Consider the following 21,059-nt stretch of genomic DNA (forward strand, 5'->3'; position numbering starts at 1 on the left):
GGATCAATGATGATCCGTTGCACCCCTACCATGCTTCCACCACACTACACAACCTCCAGCCCCCAAAGCGGTCCCCGGGAGTGGCATCAATACCTGCGCCCTCACCGTTCTTGCTGGGCGTTCGCTGCAGCAGGTCCAGCAGGATCTTGTTCAGTCTGTCGCGCTGCGCCTCCCGCCTTCCCAGCCCAACGTGGTGGTGGTGGAGCAGCACGTGGTGGTGTTGGTGCAGCGGCGACGAGGCCGACGACGAAGGGACCTCCACCATCTCCCCGCCCCTCTCCGCCAGAACCTCCTCCTCCGGCTTCCCTCGGCCCGCCGCCTCCCGCATTTCCTCGTCCTCCTCTTCCTCGTCCTCTTCCTCGTCCTCCTCCTCTCCGTTGGCCCCCGCCTCGCCCCCCCGTGGCTCGGCCCTAGGGGGCTTGCCGCTGGGGGCTGTGGGGTCGCCTGCCGTTGGATCCGCCTCTTCCTCGGCTCCGCCTCCCTCTCCCCGCTCGTCTTCGGTGGCCTCCGGAGGGAAGTCGTCGCCGCCGCGGTCGCACGGCGAGCCGCCGTCGTCATCGCCGGGGGCGCCTTTGTCTCGCTCGCTCTTCCATGCCGACCGCCCGCCGTTCCTCTTGTAGCTGTCGGGCACGTAGTGGGGCTGGAATACAGGGGACAAGAGGCTAGTTTAGCCACTGCAGCTAAAGGTACAGCGAGTAAGATGCTAGTTCAGCCACTGTAGCTAAAGGTAAAGTGAGAGAGATCCTAGTTTAGTCACTGTAGCCAAAGGTACAGTGAGAAAGAGATGCTAGTTCAGCCACTGTAGCTAAATGTACAAGAGTAAGATGCTAGTTCAGCCACTGTAGCTAAAGGTACTGTGGGTAAGAAGCCCCCTTAGCTAATGTAGCTAAAGGCACTGCAAAAAAGACCCTAGGCTAGCCACTGTAGCTAAAGGAACTGTGCGAAAGATGCTAGTTTAGCCACTGTATCTAGGTACTTTGAGTAAGAGGCCATTTTAGCCACTGTAGCTAAAGGTACTGTGAGTAAGATGCTAGTTTAACCACTGTAGCTAAAGGTACAGTTAGCAAAATGCTAGTTTAGCCTAAGTAGCTATAATCACTGTTAAGAAGAGGCTAGTTCAGCCATAGTAGCTATGTGTACGGTTAATAAGATGCTAGTTCAGCCACAGTAGCTATAGGTCTTACCGAGAAGTCCCTCTTGGGCGCCAGCCGCTTGGGGAAGTGGTTGAAGGCGTAGGGCTTGGTGCAGACCGGATAGCGGTTGCGGTGGATCTTGTAGAAGAGGTGGGCCGACTTGTCCAGCCGGTAATCGCATATGTACACGTCCTGTTCCTTCACGCCTTTCGGCCGCCCTGCAGGGTGGGGGGGGAACCGCCTTTTAGCACTTCTTAATCATGCAAACATCCACGGCCGTGGGCGCGGGAGTGTGAAGTGCGATACGCGTATGCATAGTCGTTCACACATGAAACAGGGCCTTAAAGGACAAACACATGAGCTGTTATGTTATCGAAGGCTTTGGCGTAGAAGACCTCAGAGTACACCCGGTTTAAACGCATTGCTCAAGGGCATCGCATCACTGCAGTTTCAAGTTGAGTGAGGCCAGCCAACCAAATCTGTTCCCTGATCGCACGGATGACTTCAGGATTTCAACCGACAACTCTCCCTCAGTGTAAGAGTACATTAATGTGCGTGTGTGTGTGTGTGTGTGTGTGCGTGTGTGCATGTGTGCGTGCGTTTGTGTGTGTGAGCCTGTGCTCTCACCCTTGCAGTAGGTGTACAGGTCCAGGACGCAGCAGTTGCCCACCACTGCCTCCAGGGGGATGATCTCGTACAGAGGCATGCGGAACAGCTCGTTCTGGTAGAAGCGGCGCGACGGGGAGTGGTGCGTCTCGTGGGGCCGGAAGTAGTGGTGACCAAAAGCAAACCGCTCACCCCTTCACACATAAAAAGATAACACACACACACACGCGGACACACACACACACACACAAACACACACACACACACACAGAATAAAGTGTTAGTGCTTAATGGTACTGAGAGAGCATGGTTGGAGCTACAGTGCAGACGAAACTGTGTTGAGAGTAGAAGTGAAAGCAGAATCTCTGGTGTCAGTTCCATGAGTAAGGAAACCCCATTCAAAGCCCTGTAACGGTTTCCGATAACACCAATTATGTTTACAGGAACACAACCATGCTCAACAAGTCAGAGAACTCTGTATATCAAAACAGCTCTTCTCCATGTCATTTGAGAAAAGGCTTCTTAACACGTTTACTAGGGCTGTAACGATACGCGTATCAAACCGAAAATCGCGATACTCAAAGCCACGAACCTGTCTCGCGGTGTGAGAAGGCAGAAGCGCGATATGCCCTTTCTAACTCTTCGGTCAAATTGTCAGATTGAAATTTGCTAATAATTTGTCTAAATAATAGTCTGCTGACAGCGCCCCCTCCTATCGATGCCGTAAATATGTGACGAGATGCCCTCTCTGTGATCACAGCTCTCCGTGGCTACGGAGGATTGCATTTCTCCACAGCCGTCGAAGTCCTCATATGCGATATGAACGACATTTTTCCAGAGTGGGCCAAGCGCGAAAAAAATTGCCTGTGTGATCCTGTCTCTATGTTTTTGTGTGATTTGACTGGCAGTTTGTCTGCTTATAGGTCGGAATGAAGCGGCCACCGATTATTGACAGGATGGGTACTTTATTCTACCGGACTCGTTCGCTTCTTCACTAGACACACGCGCTACCGCTCGCTCTCCTCGCTCGTCCACTCACTCGCTGACGTCACTCACAGACGCATACGCACACTGCCATTCTCGCGCATACACATATGCTACTCGTAACACTATACCTCGTTATTGCGACGTTCATGTTTTTCCTCATCTATTGAAAGTTAGTCTATTAAACATGTTGCATTCTATACGGCCTGATTATGTCATTATTTAAGCTACATAGCCTAATAAGAAGCGCTAATAAGGATATTTGAATAAACCAACCAAACAGTTAAAGGGGCCCTATTATGCCTACCAGCAAAAAGCATCCTCCAACTGCAATCTTTGGTTATTTCTTTGTTAATTTAGCTATACTTTAATAGTATTCTTTCGGTTCAAATCTGTTCAGTGTTCCAAATTATTTGTTATTAAATGTTACATTAGGATAATTGGTATTTAAGTGTTGTTTAAATAAAATGCTTTTTAAATTTAAAAGAATCGTGGGATGTATCGAACCGTGGGTCAAAAATCGTGATACAAACCGAATCGTGAATTTGTGTATCGTTACAGCCCTAACGTTTACCCAAAGTGCTTTGTGACCGAATGCATTTCAGCATCCCTGATACTACTTTGCTATCTAGAAAGTTGAAAATAAGACAGAGAGAAAAGAAACACAGAAAGGACAAAGAAAGAGAGAAAGAATGAAAGAAAGAAAACACAGAAAGCGAAAGAGGATGAAGCAAAAGACTCACTTCTCGTTCTTCCAGAGCTTTTCAATGCGGAAGATGTCCAGGTTGTCTCTGTTGACGTGAGTCAAGAGCCGGTATGACTGTCTGATCGGCTGGCCCTCGGTGGTGCGTCTGCTATCCCTCATCAGGTACACACAATCGCCTGCGCACAACACACACAAAAATATTTATATATATTGGTTGTGCTGTCAAACTTTATTTTTTTTTTTGCTGCTATGCTTCATATGTAAAAGGCCCATAAAATAAATATATAACCACACTTAAATAGTACTATAGGGTTAGGGTTGGGGGATCAGGGTTCAGGGTTCAAATGTTATGTCCCCAGTCTTGCTGTGGACATCTTCGAGCACGATCCCTAACCCCAACCAGCTCCAAAGAGCCCGCTAAGTGGCTTCATAGTAAACAAATGGCTGAGTCTGCTCTGTGTGCATGGCTAACCACCGGGCCTCCATACCTTGGTGCAGCAGCAGCTCGTCTCGGAGCAAGCAGATGAAGTACATCGAGCCGGACTGGGCATAGCTGGGCTGGGGCAGCATTGGTACTTCCTGCCAACCAATCAGAGAGTGCGTTAGAACCAGGGGCAGATGGGTCAAGATGAAAGATTCAAATGAAGAAACAAAAATTCAAGGATGAAGATGATGTCATTATAATATGAAAATTGTCCAATGTCAGATAACATCGTGTAAGATAATGGTTGATGGGTAGGAGTGATGTAATGCCACCTACCCGGTCCAAAGGGCGGGGCTCACACTGCTCACACGAGTAATGCTCCACCTCGGTTTCCAACCGCATGCAGTCAAAGTGCTGCCATACCTTTTGGGAGGGCCGACACACAATAAGTTTACATATAGATACTATAATCTATGTTTATCAAAAGCACCACTACCAAGTCAATCTATTGTAATACAAATGTTATCGTTTAACAAAGTGAACTACGTTCAATTGAGCTGTGGATCAACTTTGAAGGAAAAGCATGTTGGGATAGTGCTGTTTTGATTGGCTGCCCCAAGTACATTTCCAGCTCGTCAGCGGACTAAGCGGTTCAATTGGACGCTTGGAAGTGAATGGTTTTACCCACAGACTCAGTTTAGGGACATGAAAACAAGTCGCTGTGTGGCTCTGTGAAACTGGCATTCCGCCTCAGCCAAGAAACACAAACTAGCGGTGGTTTGACGGTGGTGGTTGCTGCCGCTGCTAATTTCTTATTCTGAAAACAAATTCATAACAGAACCGTATTTCCAAAGTTGGACAGTAATGTCAGCTTGAAGGATTATTAACGACAGAATAGAAGAGCAAAACTGAAGAACTGAATTGGAATCGCACCGTTTACTTAAAAAACCGGGGATTGGCTTGCGATTAGAAATGGAAAATGGCCTTAGGAGTATGCTTCAGCTTCAGCTCTCAGTAATGAGGTGTGACTTTATTCAGCCCGGCTCTCCGCAAACCACTGGATTCAATAAGGCTGATCTGACCCCACACGCTCTAGCCCTGAGCCACTTTGTCTGCTCGCTTGATTCAATCATCACAAGATTTAAACACACACACACGCACTAGCAAAATGGAATTGCAACCACCCAGAGTCGTTGGGTAAGAGCGTGGTTCTGGGGCCTGGGTGGGCAACAGGGGTGCAAGGGGGCAAAACCATTTGTATATTAAACCATGGCTTTGGGCTGCGGGGGTTTTGATTTCAAATGGAGCACACTCGCTATACTTGACTCGCTACCCTTCTCTGTTTTCACTGCGGCTAAAAATAACAAATAATGTGCCAGCCAACTATCCACTGCCGTTTGAAGGAGAGAAAACTACCACCGTCCGCACTTTAATGCGCCACCTTGTTCAAATGATCTACTAAGAGTATGTGTACTCTTAGTAGTACATGTACTCTTGCTTCTTACTAACTCCCTTCTAACTCCCTTTAAAAACTAAACGTCTACATGCTACACATCGATTCAACACTTTCCGTATGATCATTGGTTGTCGCGACACCCGGATAAACATTCAGCGACCATTTTGGGCTCGAGACACAGGGGGTAAAACCCAAAGGGAGTAGTGCTTCTGGTTCAACCCCAACCCTCTATAGAACCCATACCACGGTGACGTACCATGCACGTTTCACACTGGATCATGAGGCCCTCGTCCTTGTACATCCCGCAGATGCAGCGGATGACGTCGTCGTCCTTGTCGTGCGAGCCGCCGTGGTGGGCGTGGTCGCGATCCAGCGAATCAGAGCTGTCCGCCTCGCTGGCCGTCTCGCCTACGATCTCGTCGATCTGCACGGCGGCCTCGTGGCGTGCGCTGTAGTACGCCTTCCTCAGCCGGTTGACGTCGCGGCCCAGCGAGGACTTTCTGCCGTAGTACCTCTGTGGGGCAGCAGGGGGGTCGGGTCAGGACTACTGGAGAGAGCTACAGGCCGCCCCAGCCCCTGCTACCTGCTATAGTGTTTCGTTTTCTGGCATCAAGTAGTACGAGAGCCAATTTATTTGGAAGTGTTGTGGAATTCATCCTGATGGTTTTAATTGATGACTACAGGCTACAAAGCCACCAAACAGTGCAATGTTGCATATGATTGCAATAATAATAATAATAATAATAATACTTATAACACAAAATTCCTGTTTTTACATTTTAAAATTTGTTTAAGACGGACATCCTCCTGTTGAAATGTACTGTGGGTTATCGAAGTGACTATAGTTTAGTGCAAATAGTACTTATAATACTAGACAACTACCGTATTTTGCATACTATGGGTGTGTTCGAAACCGCGGACTTGCTTACTACTCCTACTAACTATGACGTCAAATTGAGTAAGCGAGAACTTAGTAAGCGAGTTTAGGTAAGCGAGTAGTATCCGAATGTCTTCTACTTCCGGAAAGATTTTGAGTAAGCATCGCTAGCTTACTAGACGTACTCAACCGCCCCAGAATGCACTGCGTCTATTCAAAAGAACAGTGGAAGCAATGGCGCTAAACGGGGAGCCGCAGCAGCAGTGCTTTTAATAATTGTTTAATAATTGTTTTAACATATCACCGCAAATCCTTAGGTTGAAGGTGTACTGTGACGTTAAATGTGACGTTTATATATTTATTTATAATATTTATTAACGGCGCCCGGCCGGTAGGTTATTGACACGTCATTTGAATCACGTCATCTGAGGTGGTTAAGTAAGGACGGTCTTCTGAACGTCGATTACTCAAAATGGATCACTCAATCATTATTTAAGGATTCGAGAAGTAAGCCAAATATTTAGTAGGTAGTAAGCAGTAAGCAAGTAGGCGGTTTCGAACACACCCTATGTGTAAATGAGATTACAGACGTGCTACATACTACGATTGCCTACCTGCAGTATGCTAGCGTGCATGTAGCCATGCATCAGTGGCTATACCCTGTAAGCCTTACGTAAACAATAAACTACCTTCTTGACTTAAAGTGTGGTCTTCGTGAAAGGGGCCGGCGAGGTGGGGGGGGCTAATTTAAGAGATCCACTTAAGCTTGTGTTACTCAAAGACTTGGCGGTCATGAGGACTCTCAAGTAGCACTTGTTTAAACTAGCAAACTATACAGCTATAAATCAAAAGGGTCTGAGCGCCACGCTGTTAAAACACCAAGAGGACAGGAAGCTATACAATAGCTAAGCAGAACATTGAGCCGGCATTGTGTGTGTGTGTGTGTGTGTGTGTGTGTGTGTGTGTGTGTGTGTGTGTGTGTGTGTGTGTGTGTGTGTGTGTGTGTGTGTGTGTGTGTGTGTGTGTCTGTGTGTGGTCGTGTGTATGAGACCAGAGGAAAACCCTCAGATGTTTCTATATTACTGCTGACCGTGCGCTTTGGTTTCTTATTTTTTCAAATAAGGACCAAATATTTCACATGGATGTTGATGCTTTTGGAAGGTTCATTTTTCTTGGTTCCATCCTTCTAGCAGTATTTGGATCCATCCACTGCCTACTAGCTTTGGGACGGATACCCAAGACCTTCCCTCCCTACTAGTCAATGCCTGAGGTATGGGTACTTAGCCATGCATTACATCCATGAGCAGCCTGAACAGCTGGTTCAGTCCTGCCTTGTTAGCGCATGACTGTTAGCATGGAGCTGGTGGATGTAAACAATACACCGTACTACACTACACTCTACTAAACACCTTTGCCCCAGGAGATTTGCTAATACACTGGTCCCTCAGTCTGGGGCAAACCAAAGCTTCAAAAAAAGCAAACGACAACTGTTATGAATAAAACATGGGCTTTGCATCATACACACTTCTATACAGCTGTGCCATTATAAAGAATGAATGATGCTCACTTCAAATACACCTAAGAATACAACTCGTATGCAAAGTGAGGTATATGTTTTGCAGTGCTCTCTTGTTAAAAAAATAATGTTTGACTGTGTGTCCGTCTGTTTGTATGTACAGTATACGGTCCTATACCTCTGCATTGCGAAACACTTTGAGCATGTCCGCGTCGAAGGCCTCCACCGTCTTGTAGTGGCCCGTGAGGATCTGCTTCTCGATGGTGCTCAGGTCCAGCGGCTCAGACACCTTCTCGTAGTACTGGCTGTTCCTGGGGTCACAGGCAAACACAGAGGCCTTTCAGCACGGCTACAACCCACTGATCAGTGGACACACGGGACTGTGATTGCTAGAAGACCTCCGCACTCCTGATCCAGTGTTTCCTACACTCCTCCAGGAGGCATGACTGCAAGGGACGGTGATTCTTTTACTGTTTCCAAGATCGATTGATTGCGTTGTGTACTCAATTCCCAGTCGATTACTCACATTGGAAGAGAATGCATCTTTTACGACGCATGAGGGAAATGCGGCACTACTGGTTAAAATGCATACGTGCAAATGCATGCATGCAAATGCATACACGCATATAAAAACAAATGTCTACTTTTTCCATCATAATAGTCTTAATCACTCAAATTCCTTGATCTTCCCGATATAAACATGATGTGCGCCATCAAGCAAACGATGATTGATGCACAGAGAACTACCTTGCCGATTCCCGAATATACAGTACATGGTGTTGGTGAGGAAGGACAAGCACATGAGGGCTTGCTCCCTCTTCTACTCTCTTACTCTCTTTTAACTTCTCTACTCTCAAAATAAAACACTATCGGATAATAAGGCCTTAAGAACCGAGAAAGCACCAAGTTCTTTTCATGGCCGATGGATGCTGCCTTCCTCTCTTTATGAAACACACACTCACCTCTTCCTGGATGGAAGGTTGACGAGGGGAGCTGCTAGGGTCTGACCGGACGAATCTGAGAGAAGGAAGGAAAGGGTTACATTCCACCACACAATGATTGTATGTTTGTGTGTGTGTGTCTCAACGTGTGTAATGTCCCCATTACACTCGATACTAAATCAGTGTAAAGAGAAAGGATGTCGTTGTATGTACCCCAGGGGGCCTACTATGCATACAATACCATGATTTATGTGATGTGACAATTACATTTTGTTCCCCTGAAGGGGACATGCCGTTGTTGTTCATGTCTTGGGCAATACTTCAATGTCAATGTTGAGTATCGTTCAAGCATTGCATTAAATTTCAGATAAAATATGGGGTAAAATATTAGAATCAAATGTCTCATTTGAATCGTGTGCCTCAAAACAACAACCTAAATCCGAATCTTTAATATCTTCTTTAGTCTTGAATATCCTAAAGGGATGTAATAAACTCACATTGGATGTAATAAACTCACAAAATCCTGGGGAGTTCCTTTTGATAATCACGATGCTCAATCATTGCGTAAAACGACATACATAATCCAACTGTCATATGCTTTAATCCTATTATACCTGAGCCAGTAAAAGATCCCAGTTACAATTTAGGGCGATGGGAGTTTGGTTTCTGTGCTGCAACAGCTGCGGAGAAAGCTACTGGCCTGCCCTGCAGGGGGCTTAAAGATGCAGCTGTTTTCAGTGTTTACATTACGACTTCACACCTGCTGGCTCTTAGCGGCGAGCTGACTTAAGAGAGGGGAAACGTGGGAACCATAGACATACCCCAGGGAGATGGGGTGCTGCTGTAAGAAAATGGGCACTGAGCATGGCGGAGTCCCAATCGGGTTTGATTATTTGGACAAACTGTAAGGATAACTGAACACATTGGGTTTGTCAAACAAGTGTCATATAGCATTTGCTAAAGTTTACAATGGGGTTTTATCATCGCTTCCGTATGCTATCCAGTCACCCTGATGGTTAATAATCATACCAATGCTAATTAGTTTGATCGCGTTGGCCCCGTTCTGCGTGAGTGCGGAGCCTTACCCTTGTAGCTGGTGATCATGTCGCAGATCTCCTTGAAGATGTGCGCCAGGCGGGCGGTGCGCGTCACCTCCGTGTTCTCCTCGGCCGCCGCCAGCCTCCGCGTGCGCACCGAGCGCGACGTCTGCAGTGCCGAGAACTGGGTCAGGAAGACGTCTGAAGACAAAACAGCGCGGCTCAATGCATGCACGGGCATACGGTCCGCCGGAGGGGTGGTGTGTCGAATATAACGCAGTAGGGATCGATAATTGCAATATTGCACATGTGATAGATTTGCCTCTATTACTCTATATCATCTTAGGAAGCTTGGATATTTTCTGTGCTGTACACACTCGAATCCACTCGAAGCAGAGTATCAATCTAAACCAGGGCTTAAGGCTTGTAGACCAGTACTTGAACTGTGTTTTGAGTTGATCCGTTATTCCCAAGAATCCCATTAGAGACATGAAGCATACACATGCCCTGTGGAAACCAATACACAAATAATGATCTCCATTTTAGACTCAATTTTCAGTCTAATACGACGGCTGTGGATATTGGATTTGTATTGCGTTACAGAAGCCCTCCCCCTTTTTTCACATACACATGTGACCTCAACAGCGTCCCGGGTGCGTACATTCACCTTCACACAGAAGGCTACTGCAGCCATGCTACTGCGTCTACCACTGCACTACGCTAAGAGCACGCCGCCGTCGCCGGACACGCACCAGACTTGATGTTACCGTCGTCACGGATCACGCCTCCCCAGCGAGCGTAGATGGACAGGCTGCTGGCGTCCCGGTCTCGTTCGCCCTCTCTCTTCAGCAGCTCTTGCTTCTCACGCATCTTCTCCCAGTTTCTCAGCAGGAACACCCGGTGCTTCAGCACAAAGTTCCTGCACCGAACGCAAAGGGTGGCAGAGAGGAGAGAGAGAGAGAGAGAGAGAGAGAGAGAGAGAGAGAGAGAGAGAGAGAGAGAGAGAGAGAGAGAGAGAAGAGAGAGAGAGAGAGAGAGAGAGAGAGAGAGAGAGAGAGAGGGAGACGGACAGGCGGAGAGAGAGAGAGAGAGAGAGAGAGAGAGAGAGAGAGAGAGAGAGAGAGAGAGAGAGGGAGACGGACAGGCGGAGAGAGAGAGAGAGAGAGACGTTGAGAAGGGGGTTATCAATAGTCAATAGGGGGTCTATTGGCTGCCCCTCCCCAGTCTGTGCTGTGGACTCACAGACCACTATTTCACAAAGAAGCCAACCACCCAAAACATTTCCAACCACCCAAATCCATTATCGTGTATGTCTGTGAGTGTGTGTGTGTGTGTGTGTGCCTATGTGTGTGTACGTGGGGGGTGCGTGCATGCCTGCGTGTGTGTGTGTGTGTGTGTGTGTGTGTGTGTGTGTGTGTGTGTGTGTGTGTGTGTGTGTGTGTGTGTGTGTGTGTGTGTGTGTGTGTGTGTGTGTGTGCGAGGGTGAGTGCGTGCACTCGTGTGTGACAGTACCTTTCTCTGTTAGACATGGGCTTCATGAGGTGGGGGTACAGTTTGCTGCTGTCACCCGACTCCTCCTCCTGCAGACGGGGATAGATACGTTAACGACTCGGCCCAGAGCAGCATGAGACATGGACCAGGGCTTTCCTTTAAATCCACACATACACATATCATATCATACATGGAGGCTCCCAACATGGGACAGCAACGGCCCCAATGTTTGCATGTTAACTTAAACTCCCTGGAAACACAAATTGAGGGAACTCAAGCAGAGGAGAGGAGACTGTCTCGCTCTGTTATCCAGACTGTTATCCGCTGAGAGAAGCCCAGGTGGAGCTCTCTGCACGTCATTCAACGTTGCCATTTGAGAGCGCTCGCGGCGCACTCAGAGCCCCTGTGAGACGAGGAGGCGTGCGTGGCCTAGATACACGGCACACCCAAATTCAAACAGAGAGGAGCATGAAGCAGCTCCACATTGTCCCGGTATCCATTACATGGAAGATGGGCCGTGTCGGCGTGGCAATTAATTAAACAGTGTACGCACCAAAAAGCCCTGGTTGTTTTAATCTAGGATGGACTTTGTTCTTATTTCCATGTCATTAAGTCCCCTGTTTTGTTTGTTTCAATTTTTATGATAGCTAAAAATTTTTTCGCAAACATTCCTTTTCTTTTGTCGCCTGCAAGATTTTGAACCCGCAGCACGCGCTTCCCTTCATTTCTCTGCGGCTCCCGGTGTGTTCGACTCACTCGTTTTTTAAGCTGGTGTTTCGACTTGCGTTTCTCCTTCAGGCGACCCAGACGTCGGGTCCCGCCCGCTTTCCCAGGGAGGCCGTTGATTCGCTGGCTCTTCCCGCCAATGATTCCCCGGCAGCTCTCCGAGCCGCATTCACACGCTTGCTGCCATGGGAAACGGAAAAAATATCAAAATGAAAAAGTTGGTTAAAAACTACAGAAAGTTAAACGGTAGACTCAAAGGTACTAAAAGAGGCACTTGCTGTGTTTCGAGAAAGTGCTTGCTTCTATTTCGGTTCAATGTAGAATCTATAATAATAATTCTTTGCTGCTCGACAGACTAACAGGCTGTTTCGCCTTGATTTATTTTGAATTTGGGCACTGGTAACTCAATGATGGGCATGTGCTATTATTAAATATTTCCTAATTTATGTATTTAGATACATAAATAAAGAATAATAATATCTAGATAAATTAAATATATATTATTTGCATAGACATTTTATCAATCTTTTACACATTAGTTTCATTGATAATAAAAAATAGTTGCACCACGAGATGACCTGGGAATGAGAATGAGTGGGTTACATGTGGGCGGTTGTCCTACCTGTTCTTCTGTGTTGAAGGAGTGAAAGTTGTAGTCGTAGGTGAGCTCTGTGCCGCTGCCCATATCCTTGAGAGCAAAGAGGCCGATCCTGTACACGCCGTTCACCGACCTGAAACCAATAGGGCATCAGTACCACTATAATAGTCAACAAAACAGCCACATTCTGCTTTTGGGTGTGTGTGTGGGTGTGTGTGTGTGTGTGTGTTCGTGTATGTATGTCGGTTGGGGATGAGGGGGTATTCAAGCAAGCGCAGTAGTAGTAATAAGAGTACTAAACACCAGTAACTCCAATGATTCCCCACCAACCACTTTGATATGAACACTCAATACACCCCGTTAGTATGTGCCGAAACGCTCGCTTTGCATCCTGTCTGAACGGTAGCCAAATTCAAGAGACACGTTTCAAAAGACCAAATCAATTCTTCCACTTCATAGAAGAAAGAAACTGCTGACGCAGCAACCTCCGTCCCACAGTCCCCACTCCTCCCCGGGACTGGGTTTACGTCGTTCCCTTCAAGAACACAGGACACAGAACCGGAGCCCTGTGTTGCATTTGCCATGATAATTCATTCCTTCTACATGGCTATAAAAAAGAACAAAGGCGAAACAGCTGCTTCAGCACTTTGTCTGTTGGAGCCACACAGCTGGATGTCAGGCCGCCCGCCTACCTGCAGAATCCCCCTCTTTCTCTCTCCTTCGCAGGACGGACGAGTCGGCACGCATTGTGCTCGAAAGCTTCTAACCAATTTGTTTTTGTCTGAGCCAGCCGCCCCTGACATGAATGTGAACGTACGCAGTGGCAAACAAGACACACACACACACACCGAGAGTTCTGTGTGGACACTTGTCTTCGCGGTGCCCCAGAGCGAGGCCGCCGACAGGGACGTTTGGGTCAACATGGTTTGTCAGCTGTATGCAGTCCTTGGGGTTATTTTCTAGTTTTTTTTCTTAAGATTTGGTTCTGCAAGTTTTCTCAAATCATTTCAGAGCAAACATCCTCCAACCCCCTCAAGGCGAATAGCTTGAGTAGCAGGCTTGTATGCCTCAGGTGGCAGAGGCTGCTTCACTGGATGTCCGAGAGCGGGGAAACCAAGCTAACCCTCCGGGGGAAACTAAAGCCAGTGGTTTAGCGCGGCAACGAGGCCTCTCTAAACCAGTTATCACGGCTAGACTCTGGGAGAGTGGATTGCCTGATCTCATTAGGGTCCCACTGCACGAACAAACCAGATCTGCCCGAGGAAGGGCAACAAAAAGAGCTGCTTTTTTCGCACGTTAAAAGGCAGCTATTTAACTACATAGTTGTTTCATCCCGAGATTTTATTTGCAGTGGTTAGAGTTTTGATTGATTGAATCCGGTTGCTTCGTGTACTGTGGTGTATGTACTGCACTTTAGTGCATGGTCCACATGAGAGGAGCAGGCTCGAGAAGAGCCCCAAATTGAACTAAGAAAAAGCTAACTTCTTGTACCACAGCAACTATTTCTAAGAGCTATCAAAAACAAAACAGAAAGCTGCAGGCATCAGGATGTTATTTAAAGATGCTGTCAGAACAATCACCACACTTCATAAGAATCATTTTCATCTCTATTTTCAGTGCCTAACCCCCACCACCTCAGTGCTAATTCAGGAGGAAGACCTGAGACCTACATAGATCTGAATCGACTGCTGCGTGCTAGTAGTAGAAATAGTCATGTTTTATCAAATTAGCTCTTCTGAAATGCTTTCTCCATTTCGATTGTATTCATTAATTAGGCAAAGTATGACAACATTGAGCTTTGGCTACTAACGTCAAATGTATTTGCATAATATGGTGTGTTTGTGTGTGTGTGTGTGTGTGTGTGTGTGTGTGTGTGTGTGTGTGTGTGTGTGTGTGTGTGTGTGTGTGTGTGTGTGTGTGTGTGTGTGTGTGTGTGTGCATGCGTGTGTGTGTGTGTGTTTATGTGTTGTGTTTATGTGTGTATTTGTTTATGTGTGTGTGTCTCTGTGTGTGTGTTTGTACAACAGGGAGACCAGTGGCACTGACGTGACACTCACCACTTCTGCATCTCACAGTTGGGCTCGCAGCTGTGGTTGATGAAGCGGGCCTCGTTGCCCATGCGGTAGCTGTCAATCACCATGCCGCTGTCCAGGTTCAGACAGTACTGTCCGCTGTGTGCAAAGTACTGCTCCATCATGCGGCTCCTGAGATCCCCCCACAGAGGAGAAGAACAGGGATGTTACACTGGATCCCCTGGGAATGGAAGCTATTCCCACCATATTAAATAACTCAAAAAGACTGGTTTTCGAACTGGTTTGTGTACTACACAACCTGCACATTCCTTTCACAGCCCCGACTGAACCGGTTCTTCCACAAATATGTAATCTTTCCTATTTGCACTGTATTCACCAAACAAGAGTGTCAGGTTTTCATACATATTTGCATTTAAGTGGTCGGTGCGTGTCACCGACGTCCACCCCAGTCTCCTCATGCCCTCACCTGAACTCGTGCTCGCTGACCACCTCCCCGAGGTACTCGATGATGAACTGGCCCGAGCGGAGGGCCTCCTTGGTGCGGATGCCCCAGCCCTTGCCCTCGGCGCGGAAGCGCTCCAGGCACTGGACCCACTCGTGCCTCTGGATGTGCTGGTTGTCACACTGCTCCCGGCACGGGCAGATGCTGGGCGAGCACTCGGCGAAGCTCATTCTGTGGGAGACGGGGGCAACAGGAACGCCTTGAGCAGGGATCGTAAGTCGCCGCCCGCAGCGTTTATGGTCGCCGTTTGGCCCGTGACACCGGTGTGGACGCGCGGTTCGTGCGCTCTTCAGGAGGAGAGGTTCATTGGCTCAGAGGGGCTTGACACTCATTGAATCGCCGTATGAGGGCTGTGAGGATGTCTTCTTGGTTAAGACATCCTCACAAAGCGCTGGCTGGCGCACTTCACACAAAGTGACGCCAAATGAGGTTTTGACTCAAGTACGTTCCGCCACTAGATGGCAGAAGGAAAGGGCTCCGATGTGCTCCAAAGGACTCCTGTGCACTAGCATATAGGTGTGCTCTAGCAGCATCCTCCCTTATCGGGTTTCTGCAGTGCTTGTTGTTCTATAACAGCAGTCAGCAGGCTAATGCCCCACCAGAGTTAGAATTCAGCACATTTATAAATGGGCTATTCGACATGTTACAAATATAACATAAGATATGGGTTTTGGGTGTTGGAAGATAATGTTTAAACACTCGTAAGGAAGGATCAGACCGCAGTCAGCTTGTGGCTCTGGTTTGTGTGAGCAGAACACAGTGTAGAGAAGATGTAGCTACGTGGCCCGGTCTGGTCTCACTAATCCGGCTCGTCAGTATTTGGGCATTTTCAGCCTGTATGCAGAATAATGCATGCAGCAGGCAATCTGACCCAATGGTGAGCACTCTGAACATGATGATTATATAGAAATTGGCACGGTTTCCGTTGATATCACACTTCACAAATCAGCAATTATATCCTGCCTCAAAAAACGGTGGCAAAAAAATAAAATAATAAAGCACGTGATTCACTTCACAAGAGCGCTGTTCATCTCTCAGCGTTTCAAGTCTCAGGTTGCACCTGGCACTCGATACATTCTTCAGGGGGCTGATTTTGTATTGTGCTCTGTGGTAACGGAGACGTAAGGCCCCCGTCTTGCTGTTGAAATGTAGCCTGGGTGGTATTTTCACCGCTGTAATACCTGTTTAAGCAGTCGTCAAGGCAGGCCTTCTCAGTGGGGTCGTCCGGAGATCTACAGTTGCACGTGGTCACCTCGTACCCAGAGAGGGGCTTCACGTCCACGTAGACATCTAGAACACAGAGCCATGAGAGAGGTCGGTCAGGATCTTTGGTGACGATTGTCCAACCTGATGCCAACGCTCTCTGGTTGGATAGAACGATTAAACAGTCTGAGATGATGGAGAAAGAGCAACTGACTACGAGGAAGGAAATTCACAACACACCATTGTTGGAATCACAGGTGTCATTTGAGACGCTGGTTACTCACTTGATCTGATCTTTTTATAAAGGGGGACGTCAGGCCTCTTGTAGAGCTGGAATACAAGTTAAGGAACATGTGGTGAGCACAAAGGGAAAAGCAGGGAAAACACTTCTTCAAATACATTTGAATGGCTTGACAAGACTGATCACCTGGTCGTGTTTCCACAGCCACAAGATGTCGTAAGGCAACTGGAAATCAATGCGCTTCTGTCTTAAGTACTTGCCTAAAGAAAAGCAAACAAGAAGAGGTGAAACGAGCGCCAATGCAAGCTGTGTATGGGAGGAAGAAAAAATATTGGCAGAATACGTTTGACAGGATGTTTTAGAATACAACTTCTGCAGTATATATGCATGCTCATCTGTGTTTGCAGTTTATAAAGATATACTTTGTTCTGTACTAGTGTGAGGGGACGTATGCTTTTCTAGAAGTAAGTTCTGTATTCCCTGAATTTGACTGTGTGACATCACATTGATGCATTTCCCTTCATACTGCAGTTATGGCCTTATTTGGTCAGCTAAGACAAATAATCCATAACCGGGTAACGTAACACATTTCTAGACATACCAACGTGAATCGGTGCGGGGAACAGGCCATGTTCATGTTCCCCGGGAATATACTCCAGCTTCTCTTTTTTCAGCTGCAGAAGCTGGCTCCGGGGGCTATTGCACAAAAGCACAGACATTAGAACAACAACCACAGAAGGTTACATTTGGTATGATTTATTCCATTCGGGATAATACATGTGTGACTTGTAGTTTTCTCAGAGCGGTAGAACTCTTTCATTGACACTCACTCATCAGACTTATACACATCAGAGTAAAGCCCCGCCTTCTGGAACTTTTTCTTTGGAGGTCTGGCAGGCCTCTTCTCCCGTTGGCTGGTTATAGGCATGGGCGGAGCCTTCTCCCTGGAGACGGTGCCTGGGCGTTCCGGGGAGCAGTTGCCATCTGGCTTGCTTTCCAGTGAGCTAAAATTAGAACCATGACTTGGTCTCTAATGTTCTCATGATAAGTCAGTTTGATAAATGTTATATGTGTACATATATATATATTTATACTTTTCTTACATAAGTCCTTGTAAAATGTGTTATCTTCAAGTTGCCCAACATGGGAAATCTTACATGACAAAAATAGTGTCTAAAGTGTCCTTGCAATAAAAAGTTTGCTTACCCCCGAAAAAGGTGGAGGTCTTCCGGTGTGATCCAGCCTCTTCCTCCCCCGGGTGCAGGCCTTGCAACCAGGCCGCCCACGTTCTCCACTCTGCCTGCCTGCAGAACCCTCCCTGGCCTCCACTCTTCCTCTCTCTCTCCCCTCCTCTCCTCTCCCCTCCTCCCCCTCCTCCTCCTCCCCCTCCTCCTCCTCTCCCCTCCCCTACGTCCTCCCTCCCCCTCCTCCTCCTCCTCCTCCTCCCTCACCTCCCCCTCCTCCTCCTCCTCCTCCTCCTCCTCGTCCTCGTCCTCATCCCCGTCTCCCTCCCAGTGTTTCCTCTTCGGCCCCTTCCTGCGTTGGCCCTGGACCACTACCTCGATGGCGTCCGTCACCGTGTCGCCCTCCCACCCTCTGGCCAGGGGCCCTCCCCCTACCCGGTCCCTCTCCCCCGCGCGCTGCCGACTCTGGGTCGCCTCGGTCAGCGGCGTGGTCGGCGGCGGCGGCGGCGTGGGGGGGGACGGGGGCGAGGGCGGCGGCGACGGCAGCGGGTACTTCCGGGGGCGCCCGGGCCCCCGCTTCTTCACCACGTTGTTCCCCGTGCGCGCCTGCCTCTGCAGCTTCTTGGCGCGCAGGATCTTGTTGACGTGGTGGAGGCTGTGTTTGGGGGTGTTGCCGGCGGGGTGGGGCTGGCCTTGGTGGTGGTGGTGGTGGTGGTGGTGCGCTGTGTGGGACTGCGGCGGGTCCATGCAGTAGTCCCGGCAGGGCGAGAGGCGCGTCGAGGCGGCGGCAGTGGTGGCGTGCGGGTGGAACAGAGGCGGCTGATGGGTCTGGCCAGCGGAGGAGCCTTGATAAGAGAGACACAGAGGGGACGGATGGAGGCTCTCATAATTAGTGACAGGGAAAGTGGCTGAGTAACTTCACAATTAATCAGTAGCTCGCCAATTCCACATGAGAGTCGTTTATAGAAGAATGTGGTTGTCCCCTCATGATGTTTACCACTACATTCGAGCCACGTTTGTCAGACACCGACCATCTGCTCTTCGCACTAAGATCCCCCCAAAAAAAGATGAATTAGGATAATTAAGCAATTTAAGACAAAGGGATGCCATGCTGATGTGTATTTATGTGACCACAGGTAGTCTGATCTGACGGGCACGCTGCGATGCCGATAGCAGCTGTTAAGCCGTCGCGCTGGCATCTTTCCAACGCGTTGCACACTTTGCGTCCAGCTCTCACATAATTGCCCAATTGCAGTGCCAGCAGCGACCATTCCGCAGCCATTAGGTGTATCAGCTCCTAATAATAGGGCTGCGTGGTAGCAGGTCTTCCACTGTGACAGAGTACCACGCCGCAAGTAGTTCTTGCTTTATTAATCGCCCCGTCCTTTATTTAACTATTTTTCCTACCCCCCTGTCCTCCTTGTCTCTCCCTCTCCTGCACTCTGTCTCTGCTTTCATCCCTCATCCTGGCTTTTCCCTTCTCGTTCTTGTCCGGCCATTCATTAAACGCCACCATGGCAATGATCTGCTTTAATAACTCAACACTGAGCTCCTTCCAAGACACTGGGTCTATGTGCACCCTCAGTCTCTGCCTCTTTCTCTTCACCCAACCCCTGCCCACTTTAGTCACAGAACATCTTTACCAGCGCTGTTCCAGCGGCCGGCTTGCCCGCACTCCTTCGCCAGTGCCCTGTGACTTTACAAGACCCCCCATCACTCATCATTCCCGCCCCGCCTAAACTGCAATGTCTTTTGACCCACGCCATTTTTTACACACCGTCTTCGGTGCTCGCTTGCTTGATGTCCTCTCTGTCCTTCACGTCTCGAGAACCCGGTTTACATTTTATGGCATGCCTTGTTAACCATTTCACTGCTTCTTGTCCGGCGTCAAGCTCACCCCCCACCCTGTCATCCATTAGCCTTTTGCGGCCGCGATTCCATCAGCCCACACCCCCATGCCCACACGTTGCTCTGTAAATACTCTGGCACTACCTTTCCACAGGCCTGTTTGTTTAATAATTTGCTATTTGAACCCGGCTCATTTAAAGCAAGCTTCCTCAATACTGTCTGCGGTTTCCCCTTTTCTTTGACACTTATTTCCACTCAGCCTTTCTCCTCCGTGCTCTCTCCTCGACCACATCCTCCTCTCATCATTTACCCCTCTCCTCCTCCCTCCACCGCCCTCTCCATCACCCTCTTCCGTCTCCTCCCCTCCACTTCTCCTAATTCGGTCCACAATGTGTCCCTCCCAGCGCTAATCTCTCATCTAGGATTTACACCGCCTGGGTCTGAGCTGCTGTCTCACACTGAAACAAAAAGTCTATCGCCATCACCAGCCAACATCAACATCCCACACGCTGTCACACACACACACACAGACGCACACAGACACACACACACACACACTGCCTTAGTGCTCTCCAGCAGGGCGGATTAGGCCCGGCGGCGACGACGTTTGTTGGCGGAGACATGAGACTAAGCCCCTTACCGGGTGCTTCTGATCTAAGTGTCTACCAAATATAGCCCCGGCACAACACACTCCTCCCCTGGCCTCGCTGTCAAAACTACGGCCCTTGTTGAAACGCAATATCCACTGTGGCCGCGGTACAGCACACACTGCGGCGGCGGCCACCGCAGAGACTGCAGAGAGGAGTTGGAGCTCTTATGAAGGGCCGGCCCTGCCAAGCCCTTAATCACCAATAAGGGCTACCAAAAGTCAAGGCTAGAAAATGCACAGTTAATTTTGTTCTGCGTCCTCTGTACTTTTGTGTGGCTGCTTCTACTTTAGGCGTACTTCTTGTGGTATTTTCCAGTGTGCCCAGACTGAAGCGACGGTTATTAATGCTTGAGAGACAAAGGAGGGAACTTGATTGAAACAAATTGATTCCATGGTCAACCGTGGAACACGCAGCCCTCCCCGTCTCTTGTCTGGCCTCTCCAGACAGTTTCAAGGAGTCTGAGCCTGCTGAGCGACAGCGAGCAAACATGGCCAGAGTGCTCACTTTAGGTCTGCCATTCAGGGGATTCTCTGAGGGTTATTAGGACCGTTCTCTCATGTGAAACCCCTGCCGCCATGAATTATTAGCACTGTCTATCCACCTCATTCATGGCCATGTCCTCCTGCCATTAAGCCTTAAATTCGTATTCTTTCACAGTGAGGTTAAAAAAGTATTTGCACGCACAATAACCTTCAACTGATGTCCTTCATCATTTAGGCCAGAACAAGATTTCCGTGCAAATTGATTAACCAGAATCAAACGCGACAGGACTACAGTATTCACAGAGGATTTACTGACTCTACTACCAAGCCTCCAAGAACAAATTAATACAAGAGGAAATGCCTTCCAGCCTCATACTGCACTTATTTCTGGTGGCTAAAAATAAAGAAAAAGCTTTTTTTG

At 48.4% G+C, this 21,059-nt stretch overlaps 1 protein-coding gene across 1 annotated transcript in view; it reads right to left on the reverse strand.

The window, feature by feature from the left end:
• Positions 1-21,059, reverse strand: part of ash1l (ash1 (absent, small, or homeotic)-like (Drosophila)) — a 31,284-nt gene that overhangs the window by 3,620 nt on the left and 6,605 nt on the right. Inside the window, exons 3-25 of the mRNA XM_030348003.1 lie at positions 17,886-18,503; positions 17,681-17,774; positions 17,305-17,478; positions 17,076-17,170; positions 16,661-16,734; positions 16,518-16,563; positions 16,212-16,320; positions 14,995-15,201; positions 14,553-14,699; positions 12,520-12,628; positions 11,928-12,077; positions 11,193-11,260; positions 10,433-10,599; positions 9,729-9,881; positions 8,665-8,719; positions 7,881-8,013; positions 5,566-5,823; positions 4,190-4,276; positions 3,918-4,008; positions 3,467-3,605; positions 1,761-1,933; positions 1,185-1,351; positions 106-640 (exon numbers count right to left, since the gene is read on the reverse strand). Of these exons, the coding sequence (XP_030203863.1) occupies positions 106-640; positions 1,185-1,351; positions 1,761-1,933; positions 3,467-3,605; positions 3,918-4,008; positions 4,190-4,276; positions 5,566-5,823; positions 7,881-8,013; positions 8,665-8,719; positions 9,729-9,881; positions 10,433-10,599; positions 11,193-11,260; positions 11,928-12,077; positions 12,520-12,628; positions 14,553-14,699; positions 14,995-15,201; positions 16,212-16,320; positions 16,518-16,563; positions 16,661-16,734; positions 17,076-17,170; positions 17,305-17,478; positions 17,681-17,774; positions 17,886-18,503 (3,849 nt within the window). The remainder of the gene's footprint in view (positions 1-105; positions 641-1,184; positions 1,352-1,760; positions 1,934-3,466; positions 3,606-3,917; positions 4,009-4,189; positions 4,277-5,565; positions 5,824-7,880; positions 8,014-8,664; positions 8,720-9,728; positions 9,882-10,432; positions 10,600-11,192; positions 11,261-11,927; positions 12,078-12,519; positions 12,629-14,552; positions 14,700-14,994; positions 15,202-16,211; positions 16,321-16,517; positions 16,564-16,660; positions 16,735-17,075; positions 17,171-17,304; positions 17,479-17,680; positions 17,775-17,885; positions 18,504-21,059) is intronic.

Source organism: Gadus morhua, chromosome 22 (assembly GCF_902167405.1).
Source record: "Gadus morhua chromosome 22, gadMor3.0, whole genome shotgun sequence".
In the NCBI taxonomy this organism is placed as follows: Eukaryota; Metazoa; Chordata; class Actinopteri; order Gadiformes; family Gadidae; genus Gadus; species Gadus morhua.